Source organism: Astatotilapia calliptera, chromosome 5 (assembly GCF_900246225.1).
Source record: "Astatotilapia calliptera chromosome 5, fAstCal1.2, whole genome shotgun sequence".
Classification (NCBI taxonomy): domain Eukaryota; kingdom Metazoa; phylum Chordata; class Actinopteri; order Cichliformes; family Cichlidae; genus Astatotilapia; species Astatotilapia calliptera.
In genome coordinates, this window is record NC_039306.1 from 8264317 (window position 1) to 8279590 (window position 15274).

The 15274-nt window shown below is 38.3% G+C and overlaps 1 protein-coding gene across 7 annotated transcripts in view; it reads right to left on the reverse strand.

The window, feature by feature from the left end:
• The window catches only part of grm4 (glutamate receptor, metabotropic 4), a 194994-nt gene that overhangs the window by 32462 nt on the left and 147258 nt on the right, over positions 1 to 15274 (reverse strand). For all 7 annotated transcript variants that reach the window (XR_003272395.1, XM_026167030.1, XM_026167025.1 and 4 more), the window contains 3 exons: positions 15020 to 15174; positions 14540 to 14680; positions 1094 to 1294 (listed from right to left, as the gene is read on the reverse strand). Coding sequence is in view for 6 of the 7 variants with exons in the window: in XM_026167030.1 (XP_026022815.1) it covers positions 1094 to 1294; positions 14540 to 14680; positions 15020 to 15174 (497 nt within the window). In the remaining variant the exon portion in view is untranslated. The remainder of the gene's footprint in view (positions 1 to 1093; positions 1295 to 14539; positions 14681 to 15019; positions 15175 to 15274) is intronic.

Here is a 15274-nt window from a genome sequence, read left to right on the forward strand (position 1 = left end):
TAATAACTAGATATTAAAATGACAAATTAGCTTGAAGAGCATGAGTTCAAATGAATAATTTATCTGTGCAAACACTGCATACTCAAGTCTCTATGAAAGAATTATAATTGCGTTAAACAGCTTTGCTTTAAAAAGGCTGACTATATAATGAAACTCTGGATCACTGCTCTTTGTGTGAAAGCAGTCAATTATTAATATGCCAGTCATGAATGTGAACTTGACTGATAACTGGGTTTAATGTAATGCTACATAAAGAGTTGGGAAATAGGTCATACAGTAGAGGGGGGAAAGTAAGTTGTGTGCTGGGTCGGGAGCCATATATGGCATCTCAATGTAAGACAATGTTCTTCAAACTGTATGGTTGTGTCGAAAAAAAATAATTCTAATAATGTGAAAGTCAAGTACTTATCATTTTAACCCTCAAACACAGACCTCGGATGGCCATTGAACTTCTATAAGCAATGTATGTTTGTAATCCTACATTGCTTGCATCTTTCACAGCACACATTTTCAACCTTAAAACTTCACATTTAACATGAAAAATGTGAAGTTTGTAGAAAATGTGCATTGAGTTTCCTACAAAGTCAGTGGGAAATATATAGCAGTCATATATAAAACATTGTTCTGCAATTGAAAGAAGAGAAGAATCATCTCTTTTTAGCATTCACAGCCTCACAGACCTTTTATCCAAAGACTTCAAACCTGGATTGATCTGTCCATTCTCTCCATACCACTTTTTTTCTTCTTTTTTTAACCATTTATAAGCGGGCGGTTGAGGACCACTAAAGCATTTGTTTCTCAAAAAACACCTGCTTCTCAAAACCCTTTCAGCTCTGCCACAAGGGTTTTTCAAAAAGGCTTTTCGAATTACTAGTTAGTTAGCCTTTTAACATAAAAACTTGCATTTGGTAACAGAATGTGCCACTTAAATACGAGAATGACAGCTGCCAAAAAGGGCCCTGTAACACGTGATGTAACCCATCACTGATTCATAAAACTTATTCTAATAAACTTTAATTGACATAAGATGTTGTCAATTCAAAACTAATACCAAATGACCCTAAAAGTGTATATTTGAGTGTCTATAACTGACCTGAAAAGTTGAGACGACGAATATGCTTCAGCAGATGAGTGCCATTTATGGGGTCCATTTTAGCGCAGAGACCAACCTTGCCCGGGCACAGCTCCTTGTGCATGTTGTGCAAGGCATGAGCCATTGCATAGACGGCATCAATAACAAACTGTACCTTTCCTTCCTGCTCATATTGCGAGTCCTTTCCGATTCGCTCCTGATCTGAAAGACATAGACAGATGCATGTGTGTGGTTTTATAAGTATTAATTGGTTAAAAGAATTCATGAAATAATTCAAATCGTGGTAAGTGATATATGTAATGATCTGCAGTCATTCATTTGGTTTGGTCACCATGTCAAGGACAAGGTTGAGTCCAGTATTAGTATCCATGTAGTCAAGCAATCATGTTTGAGACAGAAAAAAGATTTTACAAGTAGATTTAAACGACTCAATCAGGCAAAAAATCTGTAGCTCTATCAGCCACATCATGCAATTAAGAAAACTGTATTCATTTAAAGGCATGAGCGGTTTCCATGAGTGGATCCAGCTTAAAGAATTATCTACTTGTGAGTTTGTCTCTGACACTTGTTTAAAGAAGGCCGATGATAAAGTTGCATATTCAGTGCCTGTTCTAGACAATTAATATGCACAATTATAGCAAAAAAAAAAAAAAATCCATCTTGAAACTAATTTATAAAGTAACTTGATGAAGATACTACTGATGTGTGCCAATAGTCAGGAAAACTTATCTTCTCAACACTTGTCTTCTGTGTCATCCCCACTCTGGATGGCAGCTTTTAGATAAGACAATTGTGTTCACGCTACTTGGAATGAGCTAAACCTTTTAAACGAAGGGTGTGGCATCAGTCCAAAAGACAGAAGAAAATGCATTGCTCCTCAGTGAGTCTTATTTTTTATGTACTGAATGGTGTTGCCTCTTGCAATTAGCTAGAAAGTAAATATCTGGATCGCTGCAGAGGACCAAATCAATTCTAATATCTGGAGTGCAAGGTCTTCTCCTCTGGGAAATCTCATCTGTTAAAAATGAAGAATCTTTCTTATATCTTCTGAAGGAGTAGTAGAGTTCCCTCTGTGTGATTTTCGTGAGCATTATGTTTTGGGCCTGCATTTCTATTCTACAAATTTTAAAAATATGCCTCATGCTATTTTTCATTAGTTGCTTTAAACAGTTCTTCCAATTTGATCAATTTTTTTGTATTCTTTACCTTCTTGACTGAGTGTCCAACTCTGAATTCAGTATTTATTGCCTGGTTCAATTTAGAAGACCCAAAGAAGCAGGAAATAGAGACATCCATTCACAGGACAGGGATAATCCCCTTATGGGCTCAATGTAATAACTCGTGATAGGAGTTTATTAATCCTGGCTCAGGTTGTTCCAGAGGTTTTTGTGATTGTTAATTGCTGTGAGGAGGTGGGGTCTAAGGAGATACAACGTGCCAATCCTAACTTCGGCTGTCTGCTCACATGCATGAAGTCTTAAAGCTGTTTCTATGTAAATCTCCTGTATGTGCATTAGCCATTATTAAAAGCAGGTGTGTTCAATTAAGATTTACAATAGACTAATTACTAGGGATAAGCTAATGATAGAGCTGCATAGAATTCAATTAGGCTTTGCAAGTTAATAAGCACACAGCAGGGAATGAGCTGCTGATACTCACACAATAATTTCCATATTGTTGGTTGAAAAAAATACTTGATGCTATAGAGCTTCTTAACTTACTTCCATATTTTTCAGTATATTTCAGTAAGTAATTTGGTTAAATTCTAGGTTAATGCATTAGTAAACTAGAGTCTTTTTAAACATGACAAAAAGTAAGTTAAACCAATTTTGCCATAGGACAGAGAGTAACTAAATCAAAACCTAAGCCATGCCAAAACCTGACTCTATTTAAAAGTAGAGTTTACTGTAATGCAGTGAATGATTTTCAAAAATAAAAATGGACAGACCTGCATTATACTAAACATCTCTTAATCTTTTAAATCAGGTGTTTTCAGTCTCATTGCCACAGACCAAGCACCAAGGATGTAGTCAGTTTTTCTAAACATTTGTGAAAGAATAGGTTGTTTTAAAGAGCTCACTGAATCCGAATGTAGTACTCTAATAGGATGCCACAAATACAACAAGTTAAAGTCACAAAATTTCTTAAACATAAAAAATAAAAAAAATTTTTATATAAAACATTGGTATTGGTTGAAAATTCCACAGTTGGTGCCTCCCCTTCATATAATTGTTCAAACAAATACGGCTTAATAACAAGAAAGACATTATACTGTCAGAACCGATGTGAACTAATGAACTACAAATGATCAATATCAATATTAAAAGCCACCTTAACAAACCTCAACCATATACAGGCTAGAACAGTTTTTTGTGACTATGTGGTTATCTGATACTTTTGGACATGCCGATATACAGCTTTCACAAGTAAACTTTTTCCTAAACATTATCATGCAACAACTATCCTCTTGAGGTGCAAGCTATTTTTGGCAGCTACTTCAATCCGAGAGAGTGCTAGCCTCCAAATCAGCAAAGGTCTCCTTCTGTTAGCCATCTTTCATTTGCTAGATCTCCAGCTCCTCACTGCAGACCAAAGGGGTTTTAAGTCTCAGATTATCTCATGAGCTTTTGAAAATGCATGAATTATTGTTGGAGGTTACGGCTCAGTAATTAAGGGCCACAGGGCCTTGATTGGACAGAGATTGTCACAGTTTGGCCGCCATGCTTATGCCGTGGGGAATCCTGTGAGCCAGAGTGGGTGTGAGAGTGATATTTCTCTCTCAGTCTTGGCAGGCCACCCACACTAACTTTGTATTGTCTCTTCTCCATAAGACAGTTTCCCTTTTTCCTTCTGTCTCTCTTTGTAGCTAACTCCTCATTGGCATTTTGGCACTCTCGCACAACTTTTCCAAGCTGGCGTTTTGCTTTCAGAGAAATCCTTTTAGATTAAGCAAAGCAGAAGCTGAGTGTGGGTGTCTTCCACTGAGGTGAAACACAAGACATTATGTGACAGACAGTGTGGGCACAAAACCTTTGACCTATTTTTCAGCTTACGACCGGCTGCAGGCCATCCAATCCACTGAGGCAATCGGACCATCTTTTAAGTTAATGTGACGCTGCTGACATGTGTCACGCACCTTCATTTCACATTTTCTGTGAATTTTCCTATACGTGATTGTAGAGCTAAAGTCTCAATTCATGTCGGACTAAAAATGTGCTGTTGTGTGTATGTTTTCAGTCAAACAGAAATAGTAATTTAAAGTATATTAAAAAAATATCAAAAATGATAACAAATATGATATCACATTTAAAAAACTGTTATTGGATTAATACTCAAAAAAGAAAACTCAAAAAATTGGTTATTGAAGCAAATAATTAAAATGCAACTTCAAGCAAATGTAATTTCAATATTAACACTGATTTAAAAAAAAAAATCATTTTACAACTATACTGTATTAATGTTCAATAAACATGTCACAGCTGGTTTTATCACCCACAAAGCCATTGATAAGTCACAACAATGTAATAAACAGTGTAACCAACAAATGGTACCTTTTGAGCCCCTCAGAACCAACTGAACAATGTTTAAACCCCACAGCCTTCCTGAATATTGTCTGTGTTTATCCCTTTTTGACCGCAGTCTACCCATCTTCTGATGGCTGCTTGCAGTTGGATAATGTTCCATGTCACAAAGCTCATCTCAAACGTGTCTCTTGAACATGACAAAGAATCCATTGTCCTCAAAATGCCTCCAGAGTCTCTAGATCTAATCTAATAGTGAGCTGCATTGGGATGTGGTGAAACAAAGATTTGCTGGATGGTTGTGCAGTTGACAAATCTGGAGCAACTGTGTGATGCTATTATGTCAATATGGACCAGAATCTCAGAGCAATGTTTCCTGTCACCTTGTTGAATATGAAGAATTAGGGCAGTTCTCGAGGCAAACCCAGTCCAGGATTGGGGTTGACCTGGATTAGGCTGAAGTGGAGTCCAACTCAGGTGCACCTATTAAAGTGGCCAATTAGTGTATATGCAAATAACCTATTTGGTTACATCATATTAGCAAACAGATTTCAAAACCTACCCCAGTCAAATTTCTAACTAATTAAATGTAATTGCTATTTACTGATTAATAGTTGTATTAGTTGTATCGTCTTTTTCATGTTCTCACGCTTGGAATCAACTCAAGGGTAGGCTTTAAATTTTAAACTATTTAAACTCTCCATCACACCACTGATCAGAGATTTTCTGCTTCCTAAAATAATTTAATCTATTTCCACAATGAATTCAATTACTTTTTACAAAATCCTTTTTGTAATAAAAGGGCAAGCTGTCCAATATATTCCCCATCTCTTACCCAGAGAAGGCTGAAAACCCCCCTAGTCACCCTGGAACGCTGTTTAGGGTGAGCAGTATAAAAATAGATGGTTGGATGTGAGAGCACATGCGCGGTTTATCTGCATTACTTTCTCTGTGCTGTTCCGCTCACATCGTTAATACAGAGGCGAAACACACAGCCAGCGAAATGGGTCCCTGCTCTACCTCCCCTCTCCTCTCAACATTAATCAATATCAGTTTTACATCTCCTTCATTCCCAGATAAAAGACAAGTCTCACTTTTTTTCTTCAGTCACTCATGCCCTCCTTATCCTTTGATCACACTAAGCAGTCTAACCCTCTCAGGACACTGATAATTCTGCAGCATGCCCCATGTGGTTTTTGCACAGCTGCCACAGGGACACTGCAAAGCTCCCCACCAGTGAAGAGGCAGCTCAAGTGTCATACTTTAACCTCAAACAAATTCTGTGAGACTCTCACTCCCTGTGAAGCAGAGCTGATAGGGAAGTTTAATACTAAAATGTCTGTAATGAGCGAGACAAGTGATAGAAGAACAGCTACTTAGTGTGAGATGCAGGTGCCTATACAACACTCACTCCTAGTATAGAGATAAACTTAACGATGTCAATGTGGGTATTTTCAGAGCTATTAATTTAGCTTCTGCAGCAACTGAAGGCTAAAAATATTTCTAGTGCATAATCATTGAGAGTACAAATAATCATTAAAGATCATCATTGGTTTTATTGGTAGATAACAATCATTATATGTTTGCTTCATTTGCTCTTTTTCCTTGTCTCGTTGTGGAACACTTCCTCGTATAACAGTTTTTCCCCATTTATAGTTTTGGTTTCATTGATTGAATCCATCTTGCAGATAAAACACACATTTACATTTTGAAGCAGAGCATCTTTATTTTTAAGGATTAAACTGGAGATTCTCTATAGATTTATAAATTCAGCAAATCCCATAACATAAAACAGAGCTTTGATATCTCTGATCAAAAACTAAACTAACCTTGATCTCTACAGTGATGAATTCAGTAACTTTGTTATAGTGTGTGTGTGTCTGAGGGAGTGAGAGGTCGCTGCAAGGGTCACTGCAAATAAGTACAGGGCCGAGTGATCACCTTTACTTTGATGAAAATTTCTATCCTGATCAGAGCGGTTCCTTCTGATAATGCATGAAGGGTCACCTCAGGGAAATTTTGGGCCAGTACTCATAACCTTTATCAGAATGCAAAGTTAAGGAATATCTTTGGGAAAATTGTGTTAGAGAATAGATTTCCAGAGACCTGCCAAATAAGTACCAAGGTGTATTAAGCCTGTTTTGGTTGCAGAAAATAACCCAACAAAATAAGCCACATTAATGCTCCCTTACTTCATTATAATAAACTCTGTTGCTGTAATTGCTCAAAAATGCAGTACCCAGCTATTTTAAGAAATGATTTGGCCTTTTTTTTTGTTTTGTTTTTCAAAAAACAAAACAAAAACAATGCGACCTGATGAGTTTTAAAGGTCTGCATCATCTACAAGAAACACAAGGACTATGGAGTGCCACAGACAGAGCTGGAAAGTCAGACAGTATTAATAAACAGTTTGACATTTTGTTTTGTTTTGGTCTGCACAGGATTTTGTGACATTAAGAAATATTTAGATTACCAACTGGCTTATCTTCTATAACTTGGGAGGGAGGAAACAGGGTGGTTTGTTTATTTGCAATTTTTACCACAAAACACTAATTCAAAACATATATTGTAAATCTTCCCCCAGACCCATGTGTTAATATCAATCTAGATCGGTATTCAACATTCAGTATTAAACTACTACAGATATTTCAAGACACAAAGAAGAATAAATGGAAATACATTTGCTCCCAAACATAAACAATGTGCCATGTTTTCCATCTCATTTATATAAGGAAATGAAAACATGGTATGAGTGTTGGCCATGGTGTTGATCAGACTGCAGACTCCCAGAGGGTCACTGGAGTTATCTAGTTTTTTTGTTCTTGGCAACATTTCCTCTTGGGGGGGTGGGCAGGTCAGTGTAGCCAATCAGTAGACAAATTGATCCATCAGTACTATCTTATCCACCTGAGTGATGCCCTGAATGTAACCCTCTGTGTTATCTCTTTAGAATACTCTGTGTTGGGTTTTATTGCCTGTGAACACAGCACCAGCTGTTGGTTCTGCAGCTCACCCCTTGAGTAAAAGTATGTCTCTGGTGTATTTTGTTTGTACTGTTTCACCAGGGCTGTTTCAGTTATTTATTGTTTTACCAACCCTGCCCTTTATCTACAAATAAATAAACATTAAGATTCTCTAGAGTCTCAGCACAGGGGTCCTTGTCTTTTATCATTACATGTTATTATACACATTAGTACAGCAGAGGTAAGTGGCATGATCATCCACAATCACGCATAATTGCATGTCAACATGCCCATTTACACCGTACGTCAGAATTGCTTTGCTTTGGTGTAGTTGTTATGACTTCTTATGCTCAACAAAGGAAGAAAAGCAGGTTTTACTGTACCTCCATGTTACACCCCGGCCTAGGCAACCGGAGTGCAACACGAAAAAAGTAAAAATAAAGAAAAAAAAACACACACAAAAAACCCCACTAAAGCTCACCACCAAAATCCCGAAACGAAAGTATCGACAAATCTATTTACAACAAACTATTTATTTACAACAAAACACCAAACTATTTACAACACGGGGGAGATCGCGACCATGACACACTGAAACACAGGGTTTAAATACCTAGAGGGAGGAATCAGGAAAATGGACAACAAGAGGGAAACACAGCTGGGGCAACTCAGAACTGACGAGACAGGGAAACGTAAACTGAAAAGACTAAGATAACACAGACTTTCAAAGTAAAACAGGAAACACATAACAGTCACGCCAAAAACAACACACTGACAACACCGAAACGTAACACTCCACTGTCAGTGGTTGAAGAAAATTTGGAAACATTAAGGTAAAAGATGCAAAATAAGTCAATTCAACATTTGCAATACAAAGTAATGTATAGCGATTTAGTAGTATATCAGGTAGTCCAACTGCTATATTACAAAACAAATATTATTATTTGTCAGTATATTTGTGTTGCCATTTATACCAACTGATAAATGATGTGAAGACGAGATGGGAGAAACACCCTTCAACCATGTCCTGAGTGTTGCATTACATAGTTTGTCCACCAGGGGGTATTCTGCAACTTCCCTGTTGCCAAAAGGTGTGGCCACAAACACAACAACAAGCTGAGGAGTAGAGCATAATTAATTAACCTAGGACTTGTTGTGATGATAAGTTTATTTATAAAACTGCACTGTTATATTATCTTAGTAATAACTTAAATAGCTTCACATAAAAAAATATGGACTGATATAATGGGATTTTTAAATTGCTTAATATCGATATCAGTCTTGAGAATCCTGTATCAGCTGGGGTCTCATATCAAGTATATTTTTCATAGAGTTAATTGAGAAACTGTTTAGAGGTAATATATCTAAATGGGAATGTCTCCTCTGGCAGTTAACTACCTGACAAATCAGAGTTCTTCATCACATTTAGAAAAGTAAGCTGTAAATTTTGCACTGCCACAAAGTCCTCTTGACTGAGTGGTCTATTACAGTCACTTCAAATTTTACCATGCAATAAATAGCATGGTAAAATCTTTGGAAATCTTTCACAAATAAATAAATAAATAAAATTAGTCTATATTATTCATGTTATATCGTAGGGTAATGCACAGCTGTGACCGATGCATATAGCATTGTAAGACAACGTACAACCACCTTAAAAATCTAATTTAGTCATGCTGTAAATCCCACCTCCACAAAGCCTGCTGGTTTGGAGCATTTTGTGATTTATGGCACTACTGAAGTGCACTAAGAGGGATTCCCCCCTCCCTGCAACAAAATCAGTTTGTTTGTTTTTTGCAACCAAAAATTGCCAGAAGAAAAAGTAAAGCTGGTTCCTCATAAGAACTAAATATAAAAAAATGAAAAGAATAAAGACAATGAAGAGTGTAACATTAACCTGTGGCCTCACAACAGCTGAACTGAGTGAAGATAGCATGCATTTTCAACACAAATTCCATCATTAGTAAGAGAATCATGTACTCCTATTGTCCGCCACCCATTCAAGCAGTGTACTGTATTTTGTTCTGGTTCTTTCTGCTGCTGCAGTCCTGATGAGTGCTGTCAACCTAACGAGGCACTTCATGGGTTTTTTTTTTTGGGGGGGGGGGGGGGGTTTAACATTAAAAGCTATCTAGATCTATAAATTTTGAATTAGCATTAACTGAAGGGCTGAAGAAGTAAGAAATAAAAGCAAAGTAAACTTTGCCAGTCAGGTCACTATTTCAGAAAATGACTGTGCTCACATTCATAAATGTTACTGTACATGTGAATCTGTGCAATGCGCCGACTCCAAATCCTGCCCAGATTCTGTCTTTGATGTTTTTCTTTCTCTTACTCATAATGCTGCAGCATGTGAAACTCAGCCCAGCCACTGATGTGTGGATTACCGCCATATAAAGCCAGTGTGGAAGTATTGTACGCACGCTGTCACGACACAGTCTTGTTTATAAATACTAGTGTATGTGTGGAAACTGGTGTATGTAGATTGGGGATATACACATCTGGCTCCAGGGCAGAGTGGTGGCTCGGTGGTTAGTGCTTTCACCGTACAGCAGCTAGATTGTTACTTTTATTTCCTTTGATTTCTTGGAGTTTGCATGGTTTCCGCCTAAAGACAAATTGCTCATTCTTAACTGTAAATTCAAGAGAGGGATTTTTTAAACGTTGTGTTCTCTAATTGTGTGCTGATCTATTTTTCTGTCCATGCTGTATGCCCCCCAAATTATTCCTCATTCCCAACTATGTTATGAAGCATAATGTGATTGTTTTTATGACTTCTTTATCTGCTGTATATTTTGTGTCCTCACAGTGAGCTGTCTCGATTTAGTATATGTTTATTTCAGAGGCAAGTGGGGGCTATATGAAATTACAATAATTCAATCAAATTCAACTTTCTTTTTATTACCAAAAGAATGACACAGAGCACTATTATATCCAGCTTTCCATGATCCTCTAAAGCACAATACTGTCACATTTTAAGAATAAAGAGAATATGCAAGTAATTTGTAAGCGTAAATTTATCGTCATATTAAATAATTCAAATCTGGGCATTTGAGTGTTAATTTTTTAGGTTGTTGAAAAGCCACTGAGTCATCACTTGGACTCTTCTTTTAGAGGAAAGAACTGATCCTAACAGTCCAGTTGTGATGATCTGCCTTTAATGGCAATGGAAGGCGGGGCCACCTGAGGCCAGCGGCCGTAACAGGCAATACTAGCTACCTGTAATTAAGAAGATATGGATTATTACTGCATGAAATCTGCAACAATTCTGCAGTGTTTGGCTGTAATGATGGTCATTATCATACAAATCTTATTTGTGTCTCTGGTTTCTTCTCTGTTGTATTGTTACATTTTCCAGCAGACTTCAGTGTTATGCTGTAGTTATTAATTAGTCATTTTGCTACTCTGCATACGTTAGGGAGAAATATTTCCATTAATTGATGTCACTCGAGGGTTGAGGCTATACGTGGCAATTTTCAAACTTGGGAGATTCTCAAGGGATCACTAAGACCTGACAGTCGAGAGCAATGTTAGACTGTTTCTTGGCAGTGTTCTTGCTTGCTGGGCTGCATACAGCAACTCTTACTTGAGTTTTTCCCCACCAATAACACACCTAATTCTTCTTCTTTTTTTTCACCTGTTCCTTTTATGGGTCACCACAACAAATCCTTGCCTTCATGCCACCCCTATCCCTTGCATCCTCTTCTGTCACACTAACCCTCTGCATATCCTCCTTCATGACTTCCATGAATCTTTCCTGTGATATCCCACTTTTACTCATCCCTGGCAGCTCAATTTTTAACATCCTTTGTCTGGTATATCCACTTTCTCTCTTCTGATATACTCATTCTGGGTACTTCCAACAAAAAATCTTAACATCTTGAACTCACCTCCACCTCCAGCTCAGCCTCCTATCTTTCCATTTGTGTCACCGTCTACAAACCATATATCATAAGAGGCCGTCTTGCAAAACTTCCCTTTCAACTCTTACTGCTATCCTACTGTCACAAATCACTCCTGACACTTGTGTCCACCAAACCTGTAGTGTCTTTTTCCTCTCTCGGATAGTTGATAGTTGCATACTTGTCCATTTTCACTTCCTCTGCTCCGTGTAGATTCCCTGTTACATCTATCATTTACACAAATGTATTCTGCCTTGCTTCTACTTTCATTTCTCTTGTCTCCAAAGCATACCTCCACCTCTCCAGGCTCTCTTCCACCTGCTCCATGCTCTCATTACAGATCACAGCATTGCCTGTGATCATCCTCCTCCACAGAGACGTGTGCCTGACCTCATCTGTCAAACTCCCCATCACCACTGGAAAAAAAGGAGCTCAAAACCAACATGTCCTGCACCATCCTCACATAGTTCGTTGCCATTCCTGGCTTTCTCATGCAGTATACCACTTTGCTTTCTCTAGACCACAAATACACTATGAAACTCCTTCTGACCTTCGCTACACTCCTCCATCAACACTCTAAGTCAAACACTGGAACTGTGCTCTTTTCTCCACATGAAGCCATACTGCTGTTTGCACCTATCACCTATCTTCTTAACCCAGTGGTTCTTAACCTGGGTTCGATCGAACCCTAGGGGTTCGGTGAGTCAGTCTCAGGGGTTCGGCAGAGCCTCCACCTTGACATGCACGGCTCATTTTGTGCACCAGTAAAAAAACATATCTATGTCTTGAATTTGAAAAAAAAAATAAATCATATTTTATTTTTCACTAAAGAGGGGATCAATGACTGCACATATGAAACTGGTGGGGTTCGGTACCTCCAACAAGGTTAAGAACCACTGTCTTAACCTAACTTCAGCAGCTCTTTTCCATATCTTCATGATCTGGCTCGCCAACTTTATCTCTCTGTAGTTACTACAGCTCTGCACATCACCCTTGTTCCTGAAAAGCACCAGTAAACTTCCTCTCTATTGCTCAGGCATCCTCTCACTGTCCAAGATTTTATTAAACAATCTGGTTAAAAAGTCTCACAGTAGTCCTGTCAGCTTTCTTCATCAGCCCGACTACTTTCCATGTTTTCTTTGCTAATCTCTTCCTTTAAATACTTTCCTGCAGTAGCATTTATGAATGTGACCACCATTGCGTCACGCTGTCTTCTTTACTCTGTCCAGAGAATAGGACAAATGCCCTCATGGCAGTATCTGTGCAACATTTCTACCATTTAATCCTTGCCTATGTCTTCACTCACTTCCACTTCTTGTTTCCACTTGTGTTTCAGATTGCTTCTTCTGTATAAGATGTAGTGCACCTATGTGTACGTCCTTGCATTCTTATACATCCCTTTGTGTTCCTTCTTCATGTTCACCATAGTCATTTCCATCCTTTTTGCAAAATCCACAACCATCTGTCCTTTTGCATTTCTCTCCTTAACACTATACGTACCCAACACCTCCTCATCACCTCTGTTCCCTTCACCTACATGTCCACTGAAGTCTCATCCAATAACCTCATTACCAATCACCTCCAGTGTTTCTGTCCTTGCTTCCCTTCCACCTGGTCTCTTGCACAAACAATATACCTTCCTTCTCTCCAGCACATGAACTAGCTCTTTCCCTTTACCAGACTACAGAGTCCCTGCTCTCACCTCCCCACTTAGACCTTCCCTTCTCTCTTGCTACCTACAAACACACCTTCCCCCTTTCTTTGTCTTCACCCAACAGTAACACCGTTTCCGCAGTTATTGTTAACTCTAGCCCTGACTGATCTGGTATAGAAATCGCATATGGAAACCTCAATAATCTGCTTGTTTGATTTTAACACCTGATACCCTTTCTCATGTAACCTTCCCCATTTACCTGGGGCTTGGGACTGGCTATAGAAATAAGCTGGGTTCCAAAAGTGAATCTAATTATCACCTTAGTTTCTTTTGCTTTTTGCTTTTCCAAAATAAATCTATTACTTTTAAAGATGCTATAATTGATATTATTTAGGGTTTAAAACAGTGCAAGTTTGTTTTCTTTGAAAAGAAAAAGAAAAAACAGCGAGAAATATCGAATGTGGAACAAAGTAGAACGTAAAAGTCTTTTGTCTGAGCCTGTAGAGAATTATAGCCTGAATATACTCCTCCCTTCAGCTTTGCAGAGCTTTATAATCAACTTCAGATCATCGTTTAGGTGTCTAGCCAACAGTTTCAATGTTTTGTTGCACTCTTATTCCTCTCTCAACTTTTTGCAGCCATACCAAGTAGCTGCTTTTAGCAAAAAAAACAACAACTTTAAAATCAACAGTGAGCTGCCTGCATCAGACACGGTTGGTGACTAGCTGTTGAGCATAATGGAGTATTTAGCAGTTAGAAAAGGTAATGCAGTAACAAGGCGTGAATGCTAATAAGAGCTGATCACCAGATATGCTATAAATCCTATATTAAATTAATCAGCTTATAACTACTGCATTATATAGAACTTTGGTTTTGGATTTTTCTTTGGGGAGGGGGGTTCATTTAACTTAGTACGGTTTAGTTTTTACCCTGTTGCAGTTCTCAAGATAGGGTAGAAGTGGGGTGACTGTAAGCAAAATTTCAATTTTGTTATATGTTTTACTACTTAATAGAGGTTTAAATCATGATAAAATATGCAGTGACTTTTCCCACCAAGAGAGATTGTGCTATCTACAGCTGTATAAAGTATGGCATTAAGCCCGAAGCTTTAAGCATGCAGCCGAGCTAAACCATTCACTTGTTATAGCTGTGTGGATAAAAACACTAGACTCAGCAGAAATATAGAGCAGCAATGAAATGAGCTGTGAGATGAACTGTGATTTTGAAGACTGAATATATAGCGGTTCCACTTTTAATAGGTGGGCAATGCTGTCAAAACACTTTCCCCATGAGCCAAATGTGTCACCTCCCTCATCATACATTAAAAGAGGAATGTTTTCATGTTGGGTAAAAGTTTAAACAAAAAGAACACACAATAGCTTTTTCTCAACAGGAGAATATCTTACTTGTGCACTTCTTGAGCCCGGACCCTTTCTTCACCGCATGACGGCTGAGTTTGCAGTTGAAGTTGTTCTCCCAGAATTCAGCAAACCAGATATTCCTTCTGTTGTTTTCCAGCGTTCGACTGATGAAGTAACGATCAAACCCTAAACAGATCAGTCGGTTCATTGTCAGTGATGCGGTCATTCTCAGTGTAAGCAACGCTATATGAGAACCGTAGCTGTCATGTGTTCTAGAGTATATGCAATAATTCAATATCGTGTGCACATTCACTTTGCTTCTTTTTTGTTTTTTATTTGACTGAACTTTTTTACATCTTTGATGATTAAATGAGTGTTGAAGTCATTACAAATAACGTAGTCTTCTGAAAGAGTAAAAGATAAATAGTTTTGTTTTACTTGCATGGAAATAATAAATCACTGATATGTGCACATGATTTTAGAAGGCAGGGAGATCAGATGCTTGCATAATGTCCATCTCTGTACCTCTGATGGACTGACGCTTGGGCAAGATGGTGACTGCTCCCTCTGCCATCTCCTCCTGCTGCACAACCGGAGAGATCTTTGAGCCCCAGCTGTCTGAACCCACCCAGATAAAATGACCTGTCTGGTTGGCCTTTTTCGCTGCATGGAGCAGCCGCCTGTGAAGGTGAGGAAACAGATGTTGCCACAGATAAGGTCAGCATCCCAACCAGCTCCACTTTGATTTTGTTGTGCAATTCATTACACAGTAGTCTGGCA